This window comes from Triticum aestivum, chromosome 5D (genome assembly GCF_018294505.1).
Source record: "Triticum aestivum cultivar Chinese Spring chromosome 5D, IWGSC CS RefSeq v2.1, whole genome shotgun sequence".
NCBI lineage: Eukaryota > Viridiplantae > Streptophyta > Magnoliopsida > Poales > Poaceae > Triticum > Triticum aestivum.
This window is the reverse complement of record NC_057808.1, coordinates 110,362,525-110,390,387: the sequence shown is the minus strand read 5'-3', so window position 1 is coordinate 110,390,387 and position 27,863 is coordinate 110,362,525. Positions and strand designations below refer to the sequence as shown.

Sequence of the window (27,863 nt, the reverse complement as noted above, 5' to 3'; positions counted from 1 at the left end):
AGTTGATCAATTAGAGCTTGAACTAGATCCTCTAATCTCATTATTAGAAGCCATGTGTGGTTCTAGTCTCCTCCCTCTAATTCTTCGGCGACGATTAGCTCTGGACGGCGAAGCGCTGCCGGATCTTGAAGACCATACAGTTGCAACCAAGTAGAGAGGTCATGTTTTCGGTCTTCTGTTCAAGGGATCGTTCATCCATGATATGAGGGACTCCAAGTACGATCTACACCGACTCGTCTACTTCCGCTGCACTCCAGAGTCGATAATGATCATGATCCAGACCGTCTATGCATCTTCATATTGTTCCCGGGTGATCATAGGGCGGATTTTTTTGTTTTCTACTACGTTTCCCAACAAGGGGTGTGACCCCTTCTAAGGTCAGTGGCTCCCCAAGGGGTGCGCCCCAAACCCTAGCTAAATGCCTATAAATAAGGCTAAGTTTTGTGCAATCATTCGAGGTAGATATTGCGGTGATCTTCGGACTGGTACATACTTTTTCTTTTATTAATCCACACGATGGATGCTAGTGAACGGCACCTAACCATCTAGAGGATGCACGGTCCTCAATAGTAACAAGTCCAAGCTAGAGGCTTGATCAAGTTCTTCGGTGATGCTCAATCACATTTCACTTTAGGCTCAGATTGTCATCTCTCACTTGGAATTTCTCGTATCAGTGAGAGGAGGTTGCTCAGACAACACTAGTCAGTTCACAAGGAGCATAAAACCCACAAAGGGTTGGGACAGGGGCTATTTATAGCCGGCAAGCAGGCCCAGGAACTAATATGACCATTGGGAGGGGACATGCCCATCCAGGAACCAACACGTGGCAACAACCGGATTTTGAACCATAGTGTACATGGACTGACTTGCGGGGCAAGACAATCAACTCATCTGCAAGGAATTTAACCCTAGTGTCCAAAGATACTACCCAAAAGACTTGCTTGGAAAGGAGAGTTCCAAGTCTTCGGTCACTAAAGAAATAGGTTCTATTAATTGAGCACACACACACACACGAGGACTTCAATCTTGCTTCACTTAGACCCCCCACTAATAGTGTGGTTTGCCCTCAAATGAAAAATAAAGAAACTAGTAAACAAAAGTCTACACAACAACTTCCAATTCTTCAATGGGCATTATGAAGACTTCAATGTTCTCACAACATTTTTAGGGCTCATCAATCATTGGTTAAAGCCAAATCCTCATGTGCTTTCACCTATGTGCACTCATTAAGACATTAGTCCTTAACTGTTTTGTCATTAATTATCCATAACCCTCAAGGGGACACTACATGCACTTAGTCTGGATCAGTGGATCCTTATGCGGTATGTGGCATTGCCACCTCTATAAAAAGCGATGAGTGGATACTCATCCTTTGATGCAGATGACTACCAATGGAGGCCAATATTTGATTTGGGCTAGAGTAGTGGTGCATGTGGACGTGGAGTTCCGTGGAGGCCTGCTTTTGTGGATATCTCTGATGGACACACCATGGTAGTTTGTGCGGAGTACCGAATGGCACCACTCTCGGATGATACATCATCAAGATGGCGACCCGAACATTGCTTTATATATAGGGTGAAAATTCGCTATCTAGCATTTGCTAGTTGGACCAAACAATGACGGAATTGTATCATTACCTTGTTGAAGGTGTTGTATATGTCTGTTGTTTTGATCTTAATTGGTTGGACTCAGCATCCTTGATAGAAGTCCTTATTTAGGTCTTCTCAAGCTAGACAGAGTGTGCCTCTCCTTCTTGAAGTCATTTTTACATTTAGAAAGCAAGTCATTTTTACATTTAGAAAGCAGAAGGCAAGTGTAGTAAATGTTTTAGCATATCTTGTCATGTGGTTCTTTAATTGTTGTTCATGCAATGTACTCCACCGTTGCTTGTGGGGGTTTGGATTGTGTTAGTTGGGTGCCTTCCAGCTGTACCGTTTATTTTTGTTTAGAATTTGGTTGTGTTGTAAACTTTTGAAGGCTTCACTTCGCTAAAGCCGCGCAATGTCCTTTTTTTTTCTAAGAAAAAACACTATATCCAGGTCGTCAGGTTTGACAAGTAAATCGAATGCAATGAGCCAAGAAAACATTCGTGTGAGAAAATAGCAAGCGCGGGCAAAAATATAGGGTAGGGTTTGAATAAGAAATGTGCGAATCATGTTTATTCCCCGCCGTCTGATGCCACATGGACGGACAGATGCATGCAAGATGGCTCATTCATGTAGCTGCCACCCTATCCCGAACCGCGAACGCCCCCATCCCCATGTCATCCCGAACTTGCTGCTCCGGCCTCCCGGCGACGCCTCGCCGGCAGGCGGGCCACCACACCCTCCCACTCCCGGCGGCTTGTGGCCTCGCCTTCGACCCCGAATTCGGCTCTTCTAGCCGCCGCGGCCGTCCTCCTCCGCTCTGCTGCACCAGCACTGCGCGGACTCGGGTGGTCGCTTCTTGTTCCGGTAAAGATACCTAGCCTGCTTGGTAGACTGGTAGTAGCATATACTAATCCAACCCATGCATTCATCCATGTTTTCCATTCAGTCGCACGAGGTCGGTACTCTGTTAGGTTCCGCACTGCCACTGCACCTATCCTGATACAGTGGTACTTGACCGACTTGGACTTCTTCCCATGGATGGACGGTTCTGCTCCAGACTTGAGATTCATGTCAAATTTCCATGATTCCGATTGAAGGAATGTTCCTGAGCCTTGATATTCTACTTCACGCAGCACTTTTTCCAAGACGCACGAGTTCTATTGTGTGTTCTTGTACAATTCCGCAGCAAGTCATAGTAATTCCTGAAAGCTACTAACCGCTGCCAGCTAGGCAGCTAGCTGCGTTGCCACTTCCAGTGTGAACTTGATGCTGTGTCCATGCCAAGTCTTGCGCTCTTGTTGTTTCTTCATGCGGTTTTGGCTCATCCGGAGGCATTCACTCCTTAATTTCCAGCCATTCTGGAGTTCCTGCTTACTACTTCAGTGAATTATAGACAGCATTGTCAGTTAGTTGCAACAATTCCATTTGATGGGCTGGGCTAGTGAAATTTTCCATATTGATGTTAAAATTAGCCTTCTTGTGATTGGATTCACCACGAAGAATGGCACGACAAGGGCTCTCAAGTCTATTGTGGAATTGATCAAGACTAACACTCATTTTTCTCCGCATTGATGGGGACAGTTTTAGTATTCGTAAGTTATGAACTTTACAATGACCTGTTATTTAGAGTTCATGCAAACAGACAACATGTACCTAGAGACTACAAATTGGTAGTACACCGCTTTCATGAAAATATTTTTCTCCGCAATGACTGTTTTTTAAGAAACATGGTACAGAAGAAAATGCTCATATGCACGCATGCACACTCTAGAGGTCATGCAAACAGACAAAATGTATGTAGAGAGTAGAGACTATTACAGATTGAACCCTCTTTCATGGAAATATTTCTGTGTTTGTCGAAGTAGACCACTAGTTTGGAAGTCGGTGCACAAGAGCTAATCTCCAAAACATCCGTACAGTTGAGATGTTCAAACTGTTGAACTTTGGTAAACTTAGGAGCTTCTTTTAGTACAAGTCTTCCATAGACTTGTTTTGACACATTGCATACTTTGAAGGCTTGCTGTCGCTAAAATCCACACTACAGACAATCTAAGTACTGATAGGATTGATGTGAACAGAAACTGGTTAGCTTGAAGAGAAGTCCTGATGTAGAAAGTCATGCAATCAGACAAAGTTTATGCGTAAAACAGATTGAACGTACCAATTGTGTCACTGTTCTACCTTTCAAAGTAGAAAGTTGTCATCCTGGAGTTCATGGCTCACTTCAAGAACATTGCCCCACTGCGCCACTGGCAGAGCTAAGAATTTCTTGTTTACTGTGTACTAAATGCTGACAAGTAAACCAGTGAACTATTGTAGAGTGTAGTAGAGACTAATTTCAGACAGCGGCATCATGAAAAAAACCTTTATTGTTACTCATGAATTTGCCACCTGTTTTCTGAAGCCTAACATGTGCTAATAATAATATGCATCTGCATTATTTGCCAAATACGCAAAGTACTAAACAAATGCAATAGTTTGATGATATGCTTCCTTTGTTTCCATGATCACTACTGCATGTCATCAAACTATTGCATTTGTTTGCAAACTGCAAGTGAACTAAAGGTTTTTGCAGTTCCCAGGAGGAATGTACTATCCACACTGCTATCCGCTTCAACGGTGCTACTTCTCGGACCAAGACAGATCACCTTAGCTGAGACCACCGGCGGTGCATTCAGGGAGTACATCGACACATTTGACGGCTACTCCTTCATATACCCAAAGGGCTGGATCCAGGTCAAAGGAGCTGGCGCAGACATATTCTTCAGAGATCCGGTCCTCCTCGACGTGAACATGTCCGTCGACATATCATCCCCTTCTTCGTCAACGTACAAGACCGTCGAGGACCTAGGCCCCCCTGAGAAGGCTGCGGAGGGAGTTCTGAAGCAGTATTTGACGGAGTTCATGTCGACCAGACTAGGCGTTCGACGCGAGTCAAATGTCTTGTCAGCATCGTCCAAGGTCGCCGACGATGGCAAGCTCTACTACGAAGTCGAGGTAAAGCAAATAGTAGATGCAGATATCATAGTGAACTGTAATCAAGAAGTGGATTTGGCTTATATTTCTACCCTGTTTGCTGGACCCTGCTTCTGAATTGCACAAGTCAGCATGAGAATTATTAAGGTGTTTCTGCTTCCAGGTGAACATCAAGTCCTACGCAAGCAACAATGAGCTAGCGGTGATGCCGAAAGACAGGGTGCAGAGCCTGGAGTGGGACCGGCGGTACCTGACAGTCCTCGGCGTCGAGAACAATCAGCTGTACGCGCTACGGCTGCAGACGCCGGAACGGTTGCTCTCGGAGGAAGAGGGAGACCTGAGGAGAGTCATGGACTCCTTCAGGGTCAACAAGATACAAGCGTAGTGCTAAAATGTGCGGCAGCAGCGAGCAATGTTTTGCCCAGTGGAGATAACAGAATTTTGTATAGCCGACGCCATTCTTTATTCCCTGACACTATCGTTTAATTTTCCTTGGCTTGTAAAAGAGCCTGCATGTACCTCGTGTGCTGTATTATACTCCATCTGTAAACTAATATAAGAGCATTTAGATCACTACTTTAGTGATCTAAACACTCTTATATTAATTTACGGAGGGAGTAGTTGCAAAAGTAGTGTCAAAAAACATCACGCATAAAAATACGGAGTATGCAACATCGAGATGAAATTTGAAAGTTTTCTGAGGCAGAGATTTCTCAAGGTAATACCACAGAGTGTATATTTGCTCTTTTAGGCCGCCGTCTCTGTTGCACTGGCCCCTGGCCTCTCAAATGCCAGAGGTGTAGAATACTTTACATACACTAAAGTGTACTATTTGCTGCCTCAACTGATCACATCACGTGATTTACATGATTTCTACAGAGTGCAGACAGATCATACCACAGGATTTACATGCGTTCTGCAGACAGCAGTGGATCAAAACGTCAGTGCATTGTCATGGTGGTTTCAATCTAGTTACTTTTCGCAGCCTTTTTCCCTTTCTGCTTCTGCTTCTGCTTCAGTTGAGTGAGGCCAGGTGCGGTGATTTTGGCATTTCCAACAATCGCAGCAACCAATTCAGGATCAGTGCATGCCTTCATTAGTTCCTTCTCGCGGTTCGTGGCATCAGGAATGTGCATGAATAAGCTCATAGCAGTTTTGGCGGCTGAAACCAACAAGCAAAGACATCAGAACACCCCCAAAAAATGATACGATGCACAAAATGTTGTTACTTCCATGTTCAAGAATGAGTAGAAGATACCTTTTCCTTTCTTTGCAGTGCCTGGGGTGATCTTTACACGATATTTGTATGTCTGTAGCGCGTTATAAGGTGCACATACAGGTACTGCGTATAGCAAAATGTCACTTGCCACTGGAATTCCAGTTAAGTAGTCCAAATCAATCAACTTTTCTTTCTCTTCATCACCAAGTTCATGGATGTCATCTTCATCCATGACAATGCTGCCATCAACAGGAGTAGCACTTCTATCCATACCATCTCTGCTTCTACCAACGTTGACATCAGTCGGATCCACAGCTGATGTACTTTCAGGGCAATCACGAGATAGATGTCCAGACTTTTTGCATTTATAACAAACCTTTAATGAGTCGTCTTCACCTGACAGGGTAAAAGGAATAACAGCTCAGCTGAGACAAGAATAGCCACTTAACAGATTGCAATTCACGCCAATCATTTTAGTTCAGTATTTGGGAACAACATGAACAAACTACTGATATCTTGTCTCAAATGAAGATGATTAATGACCTTGGCAGTTTGGCACAGGTGCTCATACTTATGGTATGGTGTAGAATTATAAGCACAAAATTGTAAATAAACCATAATAAGGAGAGAGTTGTGATAAGCACCAGTTGATGGTTTTGATTGTTTTGCAGTGGTATCTTCTCCATCCTGTGAAGGATTGTCCTTTTGTGAAGCCTTTCCAGAAGACTAGTATCAGGAGAAGAAGGTTGTCAGTTCCAATGACAAAAGGAGGAAAGAGTGCAACAGAAATTAAAAAAAAGTGTCAGTAGTGTTATTACCGCAAGCAAAGCCATACGGATTTCTCTTTCCTCTTCATCCTGCTCTGCATACTTCTCTTTGATCTTCTTAAGCTTGCCCTTCTGTCCACGACTTGTTTTAGGATTAGCAGCCTTTGTATTATCCTTGCCCTTTTCTTGCTGTGGGTTATCTGGCTTTTTGACAACTTTCTGAGGATCTCTAGTAGATTCACAGGCATTCTCACCCTTCTTCAGTTTTCTTCTCTCTGCTTTTGATACATATGGTTTCTCTCTTACTATTGATTTTTTCACATCAAGATCATCAGTGTCTTCTCCTAAACTTGAAAGACTGCTGGCGAGCAAAGAGCTTTTACCTGAACCCTTGGCAGGGCCCAGACCAAGACTCTTATCAAGCAGATCCTCTAGTCGAGATGAAACGGAAGCATCAGTTCCACTGTTTTCCACTGTTTTCGTTTCAGCGACTTGTTGAGATTTGTCGGCGGTATCCACATTAGTAGGCAGATTAGAATGATTGGTATCATCATTCTGGTGAATGCCAGTATGATCCCTGCTTGATTCATTATCATGAGTTCCTTTGCTCATCTCATTCTCAGTAGCAAGTTTGTCATCCGGTTCAGGATTACTTCGCTGCTTTTGAGGCTCTGCTTCGGTTTCTGGAAGGGCCTCATCCTCACCCCTAATCCTCCTTTCATTTAGACGAGGCTCTGCTTCGGTTTCTGGAAGGGCCTCATCTTCACCCCTAATCCTCCTTTCATTCAGATGAGATGCCAAGCAACTCTCATCCAAACGGAAGAGGATACCAAAGCCCATAACAAGGGGGTGAGGTGGAAGGAAATTTTTCTTGCCACGGATCATAAAACTACCAACAGTGAGGTACTCGCCAGTGGGAGCTGTTTTGCTAACTTGATGAGGATACACCCACCAAGCACTTGTAACAATTTTTGAATCCCATGCTTTGCTGTGGCAAACCTGCAGAAAAGCTCATGGTCAATTGGCCTAATTTATATGGACACTCACTCTTCAAAAGCATTGTCATAAGTCCATGACACACTGCGTGATAACATAATCACATATTTGACTCACTGTGAAACATCCTGCTTGGTTCAATGTCAAGGGTGGTATTGGACTGTCAGGTTTGTGGTTCTTGATTATTGTACTGGAAGCTCCATGTAACTCCGCATGCACATACCTATTCAAGATTGAAAATAAGCCAATAGCTTCTGTAAGAAAACCAAAGAATAAAAAGCATAGCACTGCTGTTTAAAACGTATGAGGTATGTCCATCAAGTAATGTTTTGATGATCGATTACATGCAAAATACCAGACAGAAGAAAAACAATGCACTGGTAATCTGGCAATAAGCTTACAAATGGGTGATAACTAACAGGGGCACTTACAAATCTCCTTTAGACATGTACCGCTTGACGACCAACTCATTTTGTTGAGCATCTCGGCCACTGACAATCAGATAGTTTTCGCTGCTGATAAACCAATTGAATTTCTCAAACCAGTGAACTTTCCTCATATGAGTGATTGCAGCCACAGTTTTTTCCTAAAAATGTCAAGATATGAAGGTTCTTAAATATAATATAATATACACAAGACAATGATTATTGGAATTATTACTGTATAAGAGCATAATATTATGAGCATATGACACCACTAAACAGGCTAACGTACACGAATGAGTGGTTTAGATAACAGCTAAAGCTTTTTATTTGTTCATTTATATTCCACTAAGAAGAAAACCCGTCATTCAAGAGGATATAGGATGAGGCTGGTTTGAACAGGCTTATGCACTTATAAAGAAAACTTAATCAACATGTTCTGATGAGAACTAAAATGTTAACATACAACTTCTGCTTGGTAATGCATACAAGTACACAGTACAGCGGTAAGTCAGAAACCTGAGCAAGCTGAAGACGTGTCTTCTTCTCGGCTGCTTTGAAAGCTTTCTCATGTGCAGTGATAGTTTTCTCTTGTTTGGTTTCCTGTTTTTTCTTCATTTCGTACCACCGTCTAGCATTTGCATGTGCAGAAAGTGATAAATCAACCTCAACCTAAAAGAAATGAAACAAAAGTGTGTTATGAAAATCAGAAACATGGAGAAAGCGATAGTGGTAACTGAGTCACACAAGTAAATCCAGGTACAATCTGCAAACAAGGTCACATGCAGCATGTATCTAATTAGCCCCCTCATTTGCATCCTGGTGCGCCCTTTTTGTGTAAGACATTAACTCTCCATCAATCAATCTTCAGTTGCTCAATTACGAAATAAATCTTCATGGGATTTTTTCATGCAACATAAATAAATTAATACTACTCCTTCCCAAAATAGATGACGTCCTAGGAGCATGCTCAAATTTATCTATCTTAGACGGCTATTTAACGATAAACTATTTAGATTTGTTAAACAAAATTTATACCATTAGATTTGTCATCAAAATAGTTTCACAACATTTTTTTATACTTATTTACTTACATTCATACCAAGACTAACGATCAGAGTTGCTCACTGGAGAATGCAATAAAATTTCATCTATTTTGGAATGGTGGGAGTAAAATAGTGTTGATGAGTAGTGGGCAGCTCTCCATATTGCAGGACTAGAAACTTCACGTCATTCAAGTTAAGGTGGATAAATGAGGAGATTACTCAAGCAGTTCAGCATGGAGAACGTAAACTGACTCAATGGAACGCTAACACAAGTAAAAATAACAGGGGTCGACAATTCAATAATCCAAATAGAACTGTGGCTGACATATGACACCTTAGGTGAACCCATAGACCAACATTGCCAATAAGATACATTTCAGGTGTTCAAAGAAAAACAGTATTTTCAGGACACAGGAAATGTTTATGTAACAAGCTAGTTGTTTGTGGAACATACCTTCTCAACAGGCGCAGTTTTCTCTTCCTCATCCATGTCATCAAGATTATTGCTAAGAAGTAGAGTAATGCAATTTTTTTCAAAACTGAGCTTATCAATTAGACCAGCTACTGGGTTTCCAGCCTTTTTCTCGTCTTTAATCATGCGAGCAAGAGCTTCCCAACTCATTCCATTTGCAAGGGAAACACGAACAGCTTTGATTGCTGCATCCACATCCTCCAAATTGTACTCAATTAGTTCTGCCATAGTGATGCAATGGTCTGCTTCCTTTCTCAATGTATGCACACGATTCTCCTGCATGGCAGAATGCATCAGCGGAGTAAATATTGCATGTTTAGAAGGAAATCAAATCCTCCAAATAGAAATCGAACTCAAGCAAATTATGAACTTGATTGCAAGCATGCATTGGAGAGTGAGGTGGGGGAACCTGATCCAACTTTATTTTGTTGAGCCTATGGACTGCTGAATCCTCTTTTGCTTTATGCTGTTGATTCACCCTTTGACTTTCTATTTTGCTGTAGAACTCATCTAGTGCATCATCAAATGTCTCAAATTTATCATATTCCCTTGAGTTACATTGCGTCAGCAGGATAGGGCAATATTCATCATATACCTGTGTACAAGAACAATAAAATAGTAAGTACCTTGACATGGAATCCATCATATCAAATGCAAATGTACTGCTACCTAAATATAGGTCTGCAACAGACATCACTAATGAACAAAACAAAAAAACACAGGAATAACAATAGATACACCTTCTGGTTAGTAGAAGACCCTTCTGATGGTGTGACATTCTTCTTTGCGGTCATCTTATTCTGCATGAGTATGTACCCCTCAGGGATCCTTTGGCCAGAAATGATATCTACAAGCCAGTCCTCAAACCTTGCAACAGATTCTACTAGAGACTGAATAGTATGATCATCAAGACTGCTCTCTGGATCTTTCCCAACCTTTGTACTTGGAAGCAACCCAGCATCTAATATGATATGCTCCGCTAGTGCTGGGCCATAAGGCAATGCCTCCCCAAGAAGTGTCTTCAGAGTAGCTTTATTTGATTGAGTACCATTACTCGCTTTAGCATCTGAACCTGACTGCTTAAATTTTGCAGCAGACTTCTTTCCTGTTCTATTAGCTGGTTCTTCCAGTTTATCGGTAGCAGGCACTCCATCATTGGCGCATTCAGAAGGCTGCTGAGCATCAGCTGAACTAGGTGTAACTTGGGAAGATTCTTTACCATCGACTGTATTAGACAGCTTCAGTGTGTCTTTTAACTTTGTAAAGTCAGTCCTTTCAAAAGTACGGCAGGCTTCTACTGGATAGCGATGCCGTGACATGATAGCCAATCCTTTGTTGTCATCTCTGGAAGTTTTACAGTAGAAGGTAAGTATAATAAACAAACAGTAAGCATAAGAATTTAAGAGAATAATCAAATTCTCAGATTGCAAACGTATAATCGACGTTTTTTTAGTCCTCACTTGTGCAACAGCCTGTGAGAACGAAAATAGTACTGCACGAATTAGACAATAACCTGTGAGAACGTAGTAGTGTCATCACTGTGTATTCCGAATCTGTGAGAATGATATTTCCTTGTGCATACAGCTCAAGAATGATAAAGTGTGCATTACTGCCAAGTCCAAATTGAAAGAGGATCATCTGCAGTTCAAACAAAGACATCATTAAACGGCTGAACCCTCAGCAAGTACAATTCCGCTGACTTTAAAGGATATTCAAGAGCAAATGAAATGTGAGGAGTACCCTATCATATCCCAGCATACGAACATCTTCAAGCCTCTTGCCACGAACGTGTTTCCGCAGCTTGAGAGTGAATCCAGAAGGTGTGGTGCTCTTATCACTGAAAAATAAGGATAAAAGGAGATTTGTACATTAATGTTCTGAAACAGTGACATCAGATAAATATATACCAACAACGGTGAGCAGCATCTCACCGAACATATTGAGTGGTGTGCAGCCTGACACCACTTTCCATCAGCAACAAAACCTTCTCACTCTCCCCTGACTCGGTGATTCCACTGCTGTTCATCAGCTTGAAAAGATAAGTCTGTACAAGCACAAAAAGGCTTATGTAAAACATCACAGTACATATCAAAAACAGATACGGCGTGCAAGATTGCTAGAGCTTGAATGCATTCCACTAGAGGAGAGATGGTGCACTGGATTTCCAGCAGTTTCTTGGTGGAAACAGGAAAGTTTAAAAAGAACATTTGGTCCACCAAAAGCAAATATATTCCAGAAAAGGAGATGATGCACTGGATTGCCAGCAGTTCCTCCGTGGAAACAGCATATATTAAAAAAAACATTGGTCCTCTAAAAGCAGAAGACAACACAACAATCTAATATCCCAATGAATTGCATGAAATGTGTACCGGCAGCCCCCGAAACACGACAGTCAGCACAAAGCACCATGAATCTAACCAATTTGGCAATTTTCACAACAAAACTTTCAGAGACTAAGACAACTAAATATTTTCACAATCCAACAGAAGGCAACCACCTCACAGCACTGCGGAACCACCATCAGGGTAGCAACCCTACCCCAACTGTGTGTCCATTTCCTTTCTAAATAGAGTAATTTGTTTGTTGGAACCTAGTGGCACCAGTGCTAAAGTGAACTACACAAAGCTTTCCGGTACCAATCCAAGTTCCGACTGACTGTTCCGCCAAGTCAGAGCATAGCCCCCGGAGAAGCCACGTAGAAAACTAAGCGTGCCTCCCAACCTGATCGTCGTGCGCTGCATCTACCTCTACTCGCCTCCCTGGCAGCAAATAGCACGGTGAATCTATCCAATTTGCAATTTTGATAACAGAATTTTCAGAGACTAAGACAATCAAATATTTACACATCCAACACAAGGCAACCTCACGGCACCCAGAATCGCCATCAGGGCAGAATCACCATCAGCTAAGCAATCCTAGCCCGACTGTTTGTTCAGATTCCTTTCCAGATAGAGTAATTCGTTTGTTGGAACCTAGTGCCACCAATGATAAAGTGAACTACACAAAGCCTTCCAGTACCAATCCAAGTACCGCCAAATCAGAGCACAGCCCCCGGAGAAGCCAAGCCACGTATATAAACCTACACGAGCCTCCCAACCTGATCGACGTGCGCCGCAACTACTCGCCTCCCCGGGAGGCCGGCTATGCCGCTAGTGTTCCGCACCTAGGGTTTGACGCGGGCTGAGGAGCGGGGAGAGGAAGGAACGGGGATGCGGCGTGGGGACTGGACGACCGACCTTGGGGGTGATGTCGTAGACGTTGGAGAGGCGCATGCCGATGAGGCGACGGAGGCACTTGACCTCCGCCGCCACGTCCGCCGTCGTCATCCGCGCCTTCACCATCTTCGCCGCCGCAGCCGATGCCTTCCTGCTTCCTTCCTTGCGGCCGAGCTTCTGGGGTTCTCTTCTCCCTTTTGCCTTCGACCTCGACTCGTCGCGTCGAGTTGTCAAGTGTGCGCTCACTCACTGGGCTGTCTTGGGCTTACAGAGGTACCAACGCATGCCTCTCTTAGGCCCATATTGTCGTCTCTCGTTGGGTGGCCCGGCCTCTGTTATGCTTCTGTCTCGTTGGGTAGTGCGGCCGCTGGCCCATTTTGCTTACCATTGCAAATATAGCCACTGAAAAGTTTCTCAAGAAAAAAAATCTAGCCACTGAAATTACAACCACTCAAAAAAAAAGCCACTGAAATTACAGTTTGAATTGTACTTTTTGCTAGATAAATTTATTTTTAGAATGACAAAATTACGTTGTTTGTTCACTAAAAAACATCCCTGGTGGCAGGCAATTGTTTTGCTATGGTTGTAGCTTTTTTCCAAAGAGTTGCCTAGAAAGAAACACAAATAGAACAGTTGATAATTTCGCTGCGATTTCTTATTGGGTTGCATACAATCATCAAGAGTAATTAATAATTTCCACTGGATAAGTATAGCCTACAAAAACGTGTTATATTTTGAGACGGAGGTAGTAGTCACTAGTGTCAGAAACAACAAGGCTGTTACAAATGCCAATGTTATCATGTTCAATCCCCTAGCATGCGTTAAACAACAAAAAATTACATAAAAGATACGAAATGGAACTGGCAATTTGAAAAGGGTTTCCGCCAACCCATTCCAACCAAAAGAACAGAACTGGAATCGCATGCCATTTCTGTTTCGCATCAATTGGTCCATTTTCCCGCAGATTTAGGAGCAACTTCCAGAACTCCAAATGGGGTCTTCGAGCATTTAGTTGCCGCAGTCGATCATTCCCAACATGAAAATCTTCAACGACCAAAATATAAAACGTTGGTAAGAGCAGTCCACACTCCCATGGAGTACTCGGCTAATCATGGCACCTGCGCAGCGAGTTTCAGCGTCTCAGAATGAATACCCTTCGTGAACCCTGCAGATGAAACTAGGCTAAGTGAGATTTTTTTTCCTAACAATACCACAAATAACCGGCAAACTGAGAAAGTTGAAATTTTACTATGAATCAACTAGTGATGATAAGATCCCGCTTATAAATTAGCAGTAGCAGAATGTAACATCAAGTGGTGGAAAAATGTATGTGGACACTGAACAAATGGAAAGACAGAATACTGATAGTGGCACCAACACCAGAGCAAAACCGTGATAGCTTACTAAACTGTCTGATTGTGGACAATCCTTGCACCATTCAGGAAGTGGGAAGAAATACATATGATGATGTTTCGCAGAAGAAGAAGAAAAGATGCATATGATGCGCAAGTAGCAGCAGCCGATCTGGTTTCTCAATGAACTAAATGTTGCACTGAATATGCAATATCAATTCACAAAAAATCAATCTGCGTTTGCTCAAATTTTCCTATAGAAGCAGTCCATATATAAATTGTGCAGGTTCATCAGTCTGCATTTCTCCATGCAGAAACAGTCAAACACAGAAGGAAAAAAAATTACACGATTCTATGAAACTAGAAGGCTTCATTGGCAAGAGAGCTGCAAAATATCCAAGAATTAAGGATGGAAGATCAAGGATCCCGGACACTAATGTATCCAGAATGTAAGAACCAAAAAATATGTGTAATTTTCATGCCCATCCTACATTCCTACTCCAGTCTCTACTCCTCTAATAAATACCCAAACAGTAATATATCTGAAATGTAAAGCAGTCCTGGCATACGAGAATCAGTAGTACCTCAACGGCGTGTTACGCACACAATTGTCAGCATCAACCTCCTCCTCTGCCAGTTTATGCTCCCCATCCTTAACAATCTCTTCCTCATCCCATCTACTCACTTCAAGAGTAAGCTCATCTGAAAGACAACCAGCTGCATTCTTGACAGCATCCTCCAAGGCCTCCACCTCCCAGACCTTCGCGCCATAACAAACTATCTCGACGTGGAGATGCTTGAGCGAATGTAAATTCTGGATGCCGAAATCAAGACCACCACACAGAGGGAACACATCATGCGCACTAAATGGAACCCGGAGGTTCTCAAGCTCCGGCATGGCTCCTGCTTCAAACATCAGCCCTGTCCCGCTGTCCCAGCAGGTGAAGTACAATTCCTTCAGGTATCGGAATCCATTGCTGCTGATTATGAGCCTTTCTTTAGGCCTTGCTGTTCTTGAAGATATCCAGAGAAATAGCAGGGACGGAAGGTCCCCAAGGATTCGGAATGTTTCCTCATCCACTGGATCGACGTAGATGCCTAGGTAAGAGAGATGGTCAAGTGAGGCTACCCACTTTGGGATTCTGGGGAAATAGTATTCTGTAGAGATCTCAAATCTCTGTAGGAAACAAGGGGGAGGAAACCAAGAGTCAAGTAAGAAATCAAGGGAACAGAAATTGTAGCTTTGAATTTGTATGGTTCGAAGGTTGAGCATGCCTAGTTTGCAGAGGGACATGACCAAGTTATCTGTATAAGCTTTCATGCCACCATTTGTATTACTTATGTGCCAATTCAGGTTCAGACCAAGCATCCTTAGTTTGGTCAGAGTGCCCAACTCCTGCAAAGAAGACGGAGAGGTGTTCTGATTGATCTCAACCTCTGATAGTTCCCGAAGAGCTTGCATATTCCCAATCCCTTCAGGTAACTCTGTACAATTAACCAATAAACATGCCAGCTTCTGTAGTTGAACAATACTCGCTGGCAACTTTTTTACCAATGTCCATCTTAAGTCTAAGGTCTGTAAATTCTGCAACTCTCCTAATTGTTCAGGAAGTGCAGTGATTCTTCTTACATCGAGTCGCAGATACTTCAGCTGAGAAAGCCTGTTTATGTGTTTAAGACAATTGTGTTCCAAAACCTCCCTATTTTCTAGATCCAGCACTCTTACGGAATGAAACTTTGAAAGAGAAAGCATATGTTCAGCTTCAGCACATCCAAAGATAGTGAGGGATCGAACATGAGAGACAATCATGTTTGATGGTACCATAATATGTTCTTGAGCATGATAGTTCAGGGATAGCCGACGAACCTTATCATACGGCAATGCGTTGAGTTTTTTATCACCAGAAAATGTCACAAAATTTTCTTCAATTGACTTGGATATTATTAGGTCAAGAATCATATCATGGACACGGCAAGCATCAGCTCGACCATCATACTGGATTTCAACTGGTTCAATCAAGCTTCTGTTGATCAGCTCACTGAAATAGCCTTCTCCTACTTCCTCCAGATCCTGTCCACCTGCTGGATTGATGAAACCTTCAGCAATCCATCTCCTTACCAGCCGATCCCTCTTGATCTCATAATCTTCAGGGAATATACTTAGATATAGCAAACATGTCTTCAAATGGTAGGGGAGATCATTGTAACTAAGGAACAATATTTTTTTCATCTCTTCCATGTCTAAATCCTTTTCAAGTGCTGAACCAATAGAATTTCGTATCCTCAGCCATTCTTCTTTGGTACTAGCTTTATTTGCCAATAAGCTAGCTACTGTAATGATCGCCAATGGCAAGCCACCACATTTTTTTAATATTTCATCTGAAACTTCCCTCAGTTGAAGAGGGCATCCACCTTCAGAGCCAAACGCTCGTTTGAAAAATAAGCTCTTAGAGTGAGTTGCACTAAGAGGCTTTATTTCATACAGATGATCATGGTGCTGAGAGCTGCAATACTTTGCTACGGTGATGATACGCGTTGTTGTAAGTATTCTGCTGGATGAACTATTTTCAGGAAAAGCACATTTGATTGCTCTCCATACTGGTGTGCCCCATATATCATCGATTACTATGAAGTACCTATCACAAAGTTTACAAGTTAAAACATGTATTCCTAAAGCTTCAACTGGTGAAGCAGTAGTAAGCAAAGTGTACATATATTATCCTACGGATAAAGTTGATGTAGCATTAACACAAAGTTCATACGAATGTATAATAAATTAGTGATGACACCACATGCATATTAGACCAAAATAAGATTGTCATGAGTAAATAAGGTTGCATACCTTTTATGCTTGAGGAACTGTCTTATTTTGTTGATGAGTTGCTGCTCATCCCATGCTTCATTGCTGGCGCACTCTTGCCAGCAGATCTGAGAGAGTATATTTCTCAAAATCTTCTTCAGGTCAGGTTTTTGGGACACCGACACGAAAGCTTGATACTCAAATTGCCCTTCGAGCTTCTGGTACACTTGATTAGCAAGAGTAGTCTTTCCAAGGCCTCCAAAACCAACAATGGACACCACCTTTAGCTGCTGCGCCGTTACACATTCCCCTTCTGTTAGCAACTTGATGAGTTTATTCCTTGGGCCATCGATGCCAACGAGCCTCGTCATCTCCGTGAAAAATGCTGGTAAGCGAGGATCTATGCTTGTCCTGCTCGGCCTGAAGAAAACATCATCAACCTTGTACCTCGCACGCCGACTGCTAACCTCAATAGCTCTTTGTTTGAGAACTTTGATTTTCTTGGCCATCCGATGGCGTGTCTTGGAATTTGTCATTAAATCCATGCACCTGCTCAGGAGTCCCTTGCAGCCGCGGGGTTTGCCGTTTGCGACTGGACTCGACACCCAGGGACAGCATGAAACTGTCAATGCCGCCCTCGATGTCGTAGGACAGCTCCCGCACCGCCTTAATCCAGCACTTGGACAGCTCATCGGGGTCCTCAAACTCGGATATCTTCTTCAGGAAAGCATGAATGCTCTCAAGCTCAGCTTTAAGGAACATGATATCACCCTTCACACTGGTGAGAAGTTTATATTCATCAGAGAGCAAAGCACCCAGCTTCCGTAGCACAGAGCCCATGGCCCCATGTGTTGCACATACAGTGGCCTCCATCACCCTGTCTCTGGGCTTAAGTTTTTGTGTCCCTGCCATTTTGAAGGTTCAAGCCTTTTATACACGCATAACCTTTCAAAGTATGCATAAACAAGACATTAAAATGATTGCTCAAGTGAAGACGGCATAGCGAGTGAGCAGGTCAGGTGCCCGCAGAATCTGACCATATAAAAAGCACAGATGGTACAAAGCACATTTCAAAAGCAGTCAAGTTATCAAGAAGGAAAGGATGTGTGAATTGCCTGCACCACGATTGCAAAGTCAGTCGATTAGTCAAGAGAAGAAGTCATAAGCCACCAAATGAGAAAACTATTAACGTATAACGATATCGACATTCCAATAATCTAGGAGTATATCAGGTGGAAAGATATAAATCACCATAGATCCACCTAAACTAGTAAATGAAAGAAAGGGCAGGGCAATAAAGCTAAACAAAAGGAATAGGTTTCTTCCTCACATGCTAAACATGGTACCGGTCTCGAGACCAGTGAACCTGACAAGGTTGGGGTTATGGCTCTGAAGAGCGAAGGTAGGCCAGCCATGGTGTCTGATATAAGAGGGGTGAAGACAGAGACCGTGATTAGATCTTTACTACAGTTTATTCTTCTCATTGCTTAATTGATGAAGCCTACATGGTGTGTCCCTTTTGTGGGCAAAATTCGTCTTGAACACCAAGAACAGAATTACCACTTTCCTACTAAACCATATCTCCATCATCATATTTAAATTAATCTTTCCTAACCATATGTGCACATGATTTCGAAGGTTTAACTTTGACCGCCGATTTGATACAAAGTCAGACACCAGTGGAAAACGTTTTTCAATATAAATCCAACAATATGAATTTATATAACGTAATCGACGTGTTGTCGAACAAAGTCTTAATCAAAGACAATTCTTGGGAAGCATGTGCACCTTAGATTTATGGGCGGAGGAAGTATCTTCCCTTTACCAGATAACTTCCCCTAGCCTCGCCAAGCTTCCCATCCGGCTTGTCGCCGTGCTCCTCGACCAGTGCCTGGCCAAGCTGCAGCGCCTCACCAAGCTCCAACACCTCGCCAAGCTCCTCATCCGGCGCATCGCAGAGCTCCTCGACCAGCGTCAAGCCGAGCTGCAGCGCCTCGCCAAGCTCCTCATCTGGCGCATCACCGAGCTCCTCGTCCGGCAGAACCTGAAATAACAATAACCTAAAGAAAGTCACGATTCAGGTCATACTGCTGAAAGTGCATTTTCCTGTGCTTTTGACCTGATTATTTGAAAGAGAAAATGATCAAATTGTGACAAATTATTTGGCTATGATACTTTACTTCCAGATGATCTAGAATAGCAGAATGCATGATCAACGAATGTCATGTTTTGATTCTTGGATATATTCTGCCATTTCAACTCAATTATGGGAGTAAAAATGCTGAGAGTGGTAAGATATACAGGATCAAATGAAAAGTAACTGAAGAGTACCTGTACATGTGTTGGGGACAGTTCCCTTGATCGCCAATGGAGTAACATTATGAGGCACCATTGTCCTGCCCCTGCATTGAGTTAGACTAGTGCATGGAAGATACTGAATTACAGGGAGCAAAATGTTCTTAAACAATGAATTACAGGGAGCAAAATGTTCTTAAACACAGAATTACAGTGAATTACTGCAAGAACATTCAGAACTGAAGTACTCCTAGTTACTGCTGTGGCAAGAATTACTGCAAGAACATTCAGAACTGAAGTACTCCTAGTTACTGCTGTGGCAAGAATAACTGCAAGAATTTAAATATATGCTCCTCCTCGGATACAAGATTCTGCAAAAACTGAAGTACGGTTGTATTTTCTCAAACAAACAAAACTAATGCATGATAATGTTGTGCATGATGCATTTAGTAGAATCTGATGGTACATGATGCATTTAACTCCAACTTGCTAATAGGCAGCATGATGCATGATGCAATTTACACTTAACTAGAGCATTTAAATCCATGATGCATGATGCAGTTTACATAGACCTTGTTGTGAGAACAATAGCAAATGGTGCATAGTGTGCTTATGATCATGATCTACCTCAATTCAGGAAGCTACTCACGAGTAGATTCATCACCATAGAGATGGCAGATCTGAACTTGACTCCTCCACAAGAGGAGGATGGAGTACCTGAAAATCATCAGGAAGAGGAACATCATCAGGAAGAGGTTGATGCAGCAGGTAAATACTCCAACAATATGACGGCAAACATGCTGTGAATTTACTGTAAACATGCTGCAAATGTTAACTGAATTTTCAGTCAGTGTTAACAGAATTTTAAATTAGTGTTAACCGGATTTTCAGTTAGTGTTTCAATAAGTGTTAATTGAATGTGTCTATGGTTTGGCTGCATAGCTAGTTGACTTGCTTCTTGCCCCTTTTCATCAGGAGATATGTTCCTGGACCTCAACTTCAGTCCTCCAAGAGATCAGCAAGAAGCAATTCATGAGGACGAAGATATTCATGAGGAGGAAGCAATTGATCAAGGGGAAGCAAAAAAAAGAAGTGCAGTAAACCTGAGAAATGAGCAAAGGTTTGGTGTTTATTTTGCCTTGAGAGTAATCCAGAGCAGAGATGGAGATATTTGCCCAGATGACAAGCTACTCGTTGCAACCCTGTTGAATACAACCGTACGAACAGTAGAAAGAATATGGTCCGTTGCAAATACACAAATTGCAGAAGGCCTAGAAGTGGATGTCTCAAATAAAAAGAAGAGAAGAAGTGGCAGAAAGAGGAAAGAATATTTAGAAGCTTTGTGACACTACAAGGAGTTATGGTTGAGGTCATGAAAATCAAAGGAGGAAATAACTACAAGCTCCCACACCTGCACAAGGATCGACGTCAAAATGAGGGAAGGCCAATAATCTTTCTATCTTGCGATGCACAGCTAGTTGCTGAGACCAGGGCCTTTATAGAAGAAGGGCAATAGAGGGAATGTCTTGTGAATGTGAAGGAAAGATCTATGTGTATGTCAATTGGAGAATGTGCGTATGTCAATTGGAGTATATGTATGTGTATGTGTTGTGAATGGAAAGGAAAGGGAAGATCTAGTCCAATTGGAGTATATGTATGTGTATGTCTTGTGAAAGGAAAGGAAAGGAAAGGGAAGATCTATGTGTATGTCAATTGGACTATGTGTATGTGTATGTGTATGTCATGGTATTTTGAATAAACTAGATAATTTATTTTGAATATTTATTGGAATTTAGTTGAATTTATTTTGAGTATTTGAATTCATTATAGGAGCAGGAGTAATTTGGAGCAATTTACTATAGCAATTTGGTTGTACTCTGGTCAGGCACTAATCTGGACATGAGCAATTTACAACAGAATAAACAGCAACTCCATCAATTTTAAGAAAGTTTAAGAAACATGTCAACATGGAGTAGCTTTAGAACACAGCTCATGTAATCCTAAACTCCAACTGAGCATCCAAATGGTGCACGTACCCCAACTAAATTCTGACGTAACATCAGTATAGAAACTGAATTTTCAAACTAAATTTAGTCAGTACAGTAACATGAACTCTGAAATTTAGAGAAGTCTACTCACTGAACTTTTACTTAGCTAAAGTCTACTCACTGAACTTTTACTTAGCTAAGGTTCGGTGCTAACTGAACCTCCTTACTAAATTCAGAGTACACTAGATTCAGAGTACTCTAATGTCAAATGTGACAGAACACACTACTACTCCCCATCGGTACTGCCTGATGAATCGATAAGAAGAACTCTAGAGCAAATTCAGTACTCACACACATTACAAGTGGCAATCTGGAAACATTCAGATCACGGCAGAGTACTCCGGGATTACGGTGTAATCTTTGCCTTGAAACATTAAACTATTTTCCTGGAAACATTCAGATTACGGCGTAATTCAGATTACAGTTTGCCTAGAAACATCACATCTAATGTAATCTGGAAACATTCAGATAACAGTGGAGTACTCAGGTGTACTCCACTAACTGCCGAGGGAGTACAAGTGGCAAAACTGCACTTCAGATATTGTGTCAAAAAGGTTGCCTTTGTCTGAATTTAGGTGCAGGTTAGAGCAGAATGAGAAGAGGATAGGGAGCAGGTACCTTGTGTGGTGCGTCGTCGTGGTCGGGCTGGACGACGGCATCCTCATCATGGAGCTCGGGGTCTCGCGACCATCAGCGCCAGGAGCATGGCGGCGGTGAAGGCTCTGCAGCCATATCCTCCTGCCCGCAGGTACTCCACTGCCGTCACAACATGGTGGACAGCAGCACCTCGCCGGTGTCAAACCCCATCGCTAACCTCATCTGGTGTTGGTGGCGGTCCGGATGAGGTGGGTCCGGCCTCGCAGCCACCAGATCCGGCTTCGCCAACGCCGGATCCGACGATTCGTCGCCTTCTTGGACCGAAAGGTCCAACCTGGAGTGTTGAACATGTGTACGTGTACGTAGGTCTGGGTTCTACATGCAGTACCTGTAGTATCTGTCTCTCTCTGTATGTACGTGTATCTTAGAAGACAAGATACCAGTCGCACCCCTTGTACCTATATATATGTGCCGCACGATCAATCAATTATCGATGCAACAAATCATTCTCTACATGGTATCTATCGCAAGTCGATCTTCCAGCTTTCGCTAACCCTAGCCGCCGCCTCGGGCCGCCGCCGCGACTTCCCGCCGCCGCCCCAAGCCGCCGCCACCACCCCTCCTCCCCGCGCGCCACCTCCCCACGCCGCGCGCCCCTTCCCGCCGCGCCGCCTGCCTCCCGCCGCCGCGCCGCCTCTCCTTAGCCGCGCCGCCGCCTCCCTCCCCACGATCTCATCGCCATGTCTTCCAACGCCTCCACCTACTCCAACCCCTTCGCCGTCGACCCTGCCGAGATCCGCGACATCAACGTCCATGCACGCGTCCCCGTGACCCTCGACGCCTCCAACTCCACGTACTTCGCGTGGAAGACGTACTTTACGCTGCTCTTCCGCGAGAACAATCTCGTGGATCACGTGGATGGCACCGTGGACTCCCGCACCATGGTGGCCGACGCCGAGTGGACCGCGATCGACGCCACGATCATCCGGTGGTTCTTCACCACCATCTCCAAGGACTTGTTCCACACGGTCGTGAGTGCCGGCGACGACGCCCGCGCCCTGTGGGTCAAGCTGAACGGCCTCTTCACCGACAACCAGCTTCAACGCCGCGTTTTTTTGCAGCAGGAATTTTTTGATTGTCACCAGGATGAACAGTCCATTGATGACTACTGCCGCCGCCTGAAGACGTTGGCGGACGAGCTCCGTGACATTGGAGCCAAGGTGGACGACGACCTCCTCCTCAGCACGCTCACCGCCGGCCTCAACGAGGACTTCGGCAACGCCGCCTCTAACCTCACCTTGATGCCGGAGCCCTCTTTCCCCAAGTTTGTGGCGTACTTGAGGTTGGAGGAGCGCCGGATGAAGGGGGTCAAGAAGCGTGTGCAGCACCACGCCCTCGCCGCCGGCACCTCCCGCGGCGCCCCTCCACCGACCGCCCCACCCGCGCCGCGCCAGCAGCCGCCGCCACCAGCGCCTCCGGGGTACTTCCCCTCCCGCCCGCGCCTCCCGCCCTTCCCGCTGCCCCCAGCAGCCGGGTGGCGGGCGCCGCGGCAACCGCCGCGGGGGCGGCCGCAAGCAGCAACAGGCGCCGGGGGGGCGTCATCCGCAACAGGTGACTCCCCCATGGACGTACGGCACCAACCCGTGGACCGGCGTCGTCCACGCCGGTCCCTCGGGCTCCGGCTCCGGGCATCATTGGGCCCCGCCCGGCGGGTCACCAGGCCCTCTTCGCCGCGTCGCACGCCGCTCCCTACAGCGGCTATGGTACCGCGCCCCCGCCGACGCCTGCCTATGGGTCCGCGCCGGCCTATGGCGCCGCCGCCGCGCCGGCCTATGGCGCCGCCGCCGCGCCGGCCTATGGGACCGCGCCCTCCTACGGCGCCGCCGCTGCTCCGGCCTTCGGGGCTGCTCCCGCGCCGGCCTACGGAGGGTTCTACCCTCCTCAGGCGCCGCCGCCGTGGGACCCGGCCTTGCTCACCGCACTGCACTCCGCCCCGTCACCGAGCTCCTATGGTGGCGGTGGTGACTGGTACATGGACTCGGGCGCCACTGCTCACATGACTGCTCATCCCGGTAACCTCACATCTGCCACTCCCGTTCATACTCCCACCCGTATCACCGTTGGTAACGGTTCCTCCCTACCCATTACTCACGTCGGTCATATGTCTTTTCCTTCTACTTCTACCCCTGTGCATATGTCTAATGTTCTTGTGTCTCCTGACTTAGTCACTAATCTTGTTTCCGTTCGTCGCCTTACTCGTGAGAATCCTATAACTGTTGAATTTGACGATATCGGTTTTTCTGTGAAGGACGCCCGTACACGGATGGTGCTCCACCGATGTGATAGCCCGGACGAGCTTTATCCAGTGCATCCCTCCGGCGCCACCACCACCCGTCGCCCCGCCGCCTTCGCCGCCAGTGTCGATCTTTGGCATGCCCGTCTCGGTCATCCCAACTCCACCGCTATGCGTCAGATTCTTCAACGTTTTTCTTTCTCATGTAATAAAGTCGACGATCACTCTTGCGAGGCTTGCCGTCTTGGCAAGCACGTTCGTCTTCCCTTTAGCGAGTCTACAAACATTTCCACCTTTCCGTTTCAGTTGTTGCATAGTGATGTTTGGACGTCCCCGGTTGCTAGCAACACGGGCTATTTATACTATCTGGTGATATTGGATGATTTTACTCATTATGTGTGGACCTTCCCTCTCCGTCGCAAGTCCGACACTCTTGCCACACTCACCGCTTTTTATTCATATGTCACCACACAGTTCGGTCGTCCTATTCTCGCCTTGCAAACTGACAACGGCAAGGAGTTTGACAACGTCGCCGTCCGCAATTTACTTGCGTCCCACGGCACCATCTTTCGCCTCACCTGCCCCTACACGTCTCAGCAGAATGGTCGCGCCGAGCGCGTCCTTCGCACGCTTAACGACTGTGTCCGCACGTTGCTCTTCCACTCCTACGTGCCTACTCGGTTCTGGCCGGACGCGCTCGCGACCGCCAACCTCCTCATTAACATTCGCCCTTGTCGTTCCCGCTGGAACTACACCCCTCACCAGCTCCTCTTCGGTGCGGTTCCATCTTATGATGGTCTTCGCATTTTCGGGTGTCTCTGTTATCCTAGCACCGCATCCACTGCTCCTCACAAACTCGCGCCCCGGTCCCTTCCTTGCATCTTCCTTGGCTATCCTCCCAACACCAAAGGTTACCGGTGCTATGATCCAGTCTCCCACCGCGTTTTCACTTCGCGGCATGTGTACTTTGATGAGCTCGTGTTCCCGTTTCAGCAGGTACCGTCACCTTCGGAGTCTCCTGCGGCGCGGTTCGCCCTGCCTCCACCTTTGGCGGACCGCCCAGCCGCGCCCCGGGTCCGGCTCTGCCCGCGCTCCCCGCGCCGGCGGCCCCTGGCGCTGCGGCCCCTGCCGCGGCCCCCGACGCAGCGGCCTCCTCGGCCGCCCCGCGGCCCCCGTCGCCGTGGCCCCCTCGGCCGGCCCCGCCGCGGCCCCCGCCGTGGCCCCCGTCGCCGCGGCTCCCTTGGCGGCTCCCGTCGCCACGGCTGCACCCCTCACCGGTGTGGTCACTCGGGCTCGGACTGGGACCCTGCGTCCCAGCACGCGCTACCCGTCGGACGAGTACGCATGCGCGGCTTCTACCTCGACGCCGTCACCGCTCCCCACCTCCGCTCGCGCAGCCCTTCGGGATCCGAACTGGCTAGCTGCGATGCGTGAGGAGTTTGACGCCCTGCAGCGCAACCGTACGTGGCAGCTTGTCCCGCGGCCACCCCCGTGCCAATGTCATCACTGGCAAGTGGGTCTTCCGCCACAAGACTCGTCCCGATGGTTCTCTCGAGCGCTACAAGGCGCGTTGGGTGGTGCGCGGTTTTCGCCAGCGCGCCGGCGTGGACTTCACCGACACCTTCGCCCCGGTTGTTAAACCGGGCACGATTCGCGCCGTTCTCCAGCTTGCTGTTTCTCGCGCTTGGCCTGTCCACCAGCTCGATGTGTCTAATGCTTTCTTGCATGGCCATCTCGACGAGCAGGTGTTCTATCAGCAGCCGACTGGTTTCGTCGACACCGACTATCCGGACCACGTGTGCTTGCTCTCCCGTTCTCTCTACGGGTTGAAGCAGGCACCTCGGGCCTGGTACCAGCGGATCGCGGCCTTCCTCCAGCAACAGGGGTTCCGGTCCACACGGTCCGATGCCTCCCTGTTTGTCTACCACCAGGGCCACGCCACCGCGTACCTCCTCCTGTACGTCGACGACATCATCCTGACTGCGTCCTCGCCAGCGCTTCTTCAGCAGATCACAGCTCGCCTCGGCACCGAGTTCGCCCTCAAGGACTTGGGGGCTCTCCACTACTTCCTCGGCATCGAGGTAGTGCGCCGGGCTACTGGCTTCTTTCTGCACCAGCAGAAGTACGCCTACGAGCTTCTGGAGCGCGCGGGCATGCTTAATTGCAAGCCTGCTTCCACGCCTGTCGATACGAAGGCTAAGGTGTCCGCCGTCGAGGGCTCTCCGGCGTCCGACGCTCCCTTCTACCGCTCCATCGTCGGTGCGCTTCAGTACCTCACACTGACGCGTCCGGACATTCAGTATGCTGTCCAGCAGGTGTGCCTTCACATGCATGCTCCTCGTGACACCCATTGGGCTCTCGTGAAACGTATACTTCGGTACATACGTGGCACCACAGCCATGGGTCTCACCCTGACGGCCTCGCCCGACACCAGCCTTGTCGCCTACTCCGACGCCGACTGGGCTGGGTGTCCCGACACTCGACGCTCCACTTCCGGCTACTGCGTCTACCTCGGGCCCTCTCTGATTTCGTGGTCGTCTAAACGACAACCCACGGTCTCACGATCGAGCGCCGAGGCCGAGTATCGGGCCGTGGCCAACGCCGTCGCGGAGTGTTCCTGGCTACGACAGCTCCTCCAGGAGTTGCTATGTGAGGTCACCAAGGCGACGCTCGTCTACTGTGATAACGTCTCCGCGGTGTACCTCGCTGCCAACCCTGTCCATCACCGACGGACGAAGCACATCGAGCTCGACATCCACTTCGTCCGGGAGCACGTCGCACTTGGTCGTGTTCGTGTTCTACATGTGCCCACCGATCAGCAGTTCGCCGATGTGATGACGAAGGGACTACCCACCTTGACTTTCGAGGGTTTTCGGTCCAGTCTTTGCGTCACCGGCGACGCTTCGACTGCGGGGGGGTGTTGAACATGTGTACATGTACGTAGGTCTGGGTTCTGTATGCAGTACCTGTAGTATCTGTCTCCCTCTGTATGTACGTGTATCTTAGGAGACAAGATACCGGTCGCACCCCTTGTACCTATATATATGTGCCTAGTGCACCATCAATCAATTATCGATGCACCAAATCATTCTCTACATGGAGGATTGCCGCGGGAATGCGGAGTGGAGCTCGGCGAGGGGAGGGAAGGTGGAGAGGAGCGAGGCGAAGCGAGGGAAGGTGGGGAGGGAGAAGAGCGGAGCGCGGCGGCAAGCCGAAGCAGACCACGATGGCGGCGAGAGGGGGAGCCGGTGAGCACGTCGCCAGAGCGAGAGGGGAAGACGGCGAGCGTCGCAAGAGACAGGAGAGCGTGTCGAGCGTTCTGTCCGAACGGAGAGATGGGCTGCGGGTTGAGAAAGAAATGATTGGAGGACTTTTTTGTAAAAGAACCAGTTGCGACAGATATTTCGGGACGGAGGGAGTATAAAACTGGGAAGCGGACAAGGTTAGGAAATTTTCTTGAGCAAAAACAAAAGGCAGTGGAAATTTCTTGTGTGGACACCCAAGACTATTTGGTAGGAGGTCAGACTCAGCTTCGAGGAACATGACATCGCCATTCACATTTGTAAGAAGATTGTAATATGCTTCTCCGAAGAGAAGATTGTACTCCAGGTCTCCATGCACCAGGGGAGAAGAAGCAAATGTGGCACCATTTTCAGCTACCTCGGTCGATCAGAATTAGTTAAAAGACTAATTCATTCATTGGTGAAACCAAAAGGCAAATTGAGTTAAACAAGACAGTGATTCGGTAACTGAGCTGTTGTGCCGAGTGAAGTTTC

The 27,863-nt window shown here is 46.3% G+C and overlaps 2 protein-coding genes and 1 pseudogene across 2 annotated transcripts; 1 reads left to right on the top strand and 2 right to left on the bottom strand.

The window, feature by feature from the left end:
- Window positions 1–2,190: 2,190 nt before the first annotated feature.
- LOC123119743 (psbP domain-containing protein 1, chloroplastic) lies at window positions 2,191–5,264 on the top strand. The gene is made up of 3 exons (XM_044539648.1): window positions 2,191–2,453; window positions 4,165–4,586; window positions 4,729–5,264. The coding sequence occupies exons 1-3, from the start codon at window positions 2,195–2,197 to the stop codon at window positions 4,948–4,950; spliced, it is 903 nt and encodes a 300-aa protein (XP_044395583.1). The 5' UTR covers window positions 2,191–2,194; the 3' UTR covers window positions 4,951–5,264.
- Window positions 5,265–5,274: 10 nt separating this feature from the next.
- Window positions 5,275–12,946, bottom strand: LOC123119741 (nuclear export mediator factor Nemf). The gene is made up of 14 exons (XM_044539647.1): window positions 12,724–12,946; window positions 11,419–11,531; window positions 11,228–11,324; window positions 11,001–11,125; window positions 10,228–10,831; window positions 9,897–10,082; window positions 9,470–9,763; window positions 8,489–8,641; window positions 7,979–8,133; window positions 7,665–7,770; window positions 6,603–7,550; window positions 6,429–6,510; window positions 5,824–6,180; window positions 5,275–5,727 (listed from the first exon to the last, which is right to left on the bottom strand). Exons 1-14 carry the CDS (start codon window positions 12,826–12,828, stop codon window positions 5,534–5,536), a joined length of 3,519 nt encoding a protein of 1,172 aa, XP_044395582.1. The 5' UTR covers window positions 12,829–12,946; the 3' UTR covers window positions 5,275–5,533.
- Window positions 12,947–13,412: 466 nt separating this feature from the next.
- On the bottom strand, window positions 13,413–22,095 carry LOC123119742 (disease resistance protein RGA5-like; annotated as a pseudogene).
- Between the last annotated feature and the right edge of the window lie 5,768 nt (window positions 22,096–27,863).

Bases quoted from the DNA above. Each gene is read 5' to 3' on its own strand.
- LOC123119743 (XM_044539648.1), top strand. From the start codon at position 2,195: ATGCATGCAAGATGGCTCATTCATGTAGCTGCCACCCTATCCCGAACC. The intron at 2,454-4,164 runs GTAAAGATACCT...AGGTTTTTGCAG, and splicing joins GGTGGTCGCTTCTTGTTCCG to TTCCCAGGAGGAATGTACTA. The intron at 4,587-4,728 runs GTAAAGCAAATA...TTCTGCTTCCAG, and splicing joins AGCTCTACTACGAAGTCGAG to GTGAACATCAAGTCCTACGC.
- LOC123119741 (XM_044539647.1), bottom strand. From the start codon at position 12,828: ATGGTGAAGGCGCGGATGACGACGGCGGACGTGGCGGCGGAGGTCAAG. The intron at 11,532-12,723 runs GTCGGTCGTCCA...GTGCTTGTACAG, and splicing joins TCTACGACATCACCCCCAAG to ACTTATCTTTTCAAGCTGAT. The intron at 7,551-7,664 runs GTGAGTCAAATA...GCTTTTCTGCAG, and splicing joins ACCAAGCAGGATGTTTCACA to GTTTGCCACAGCAAAGCATG.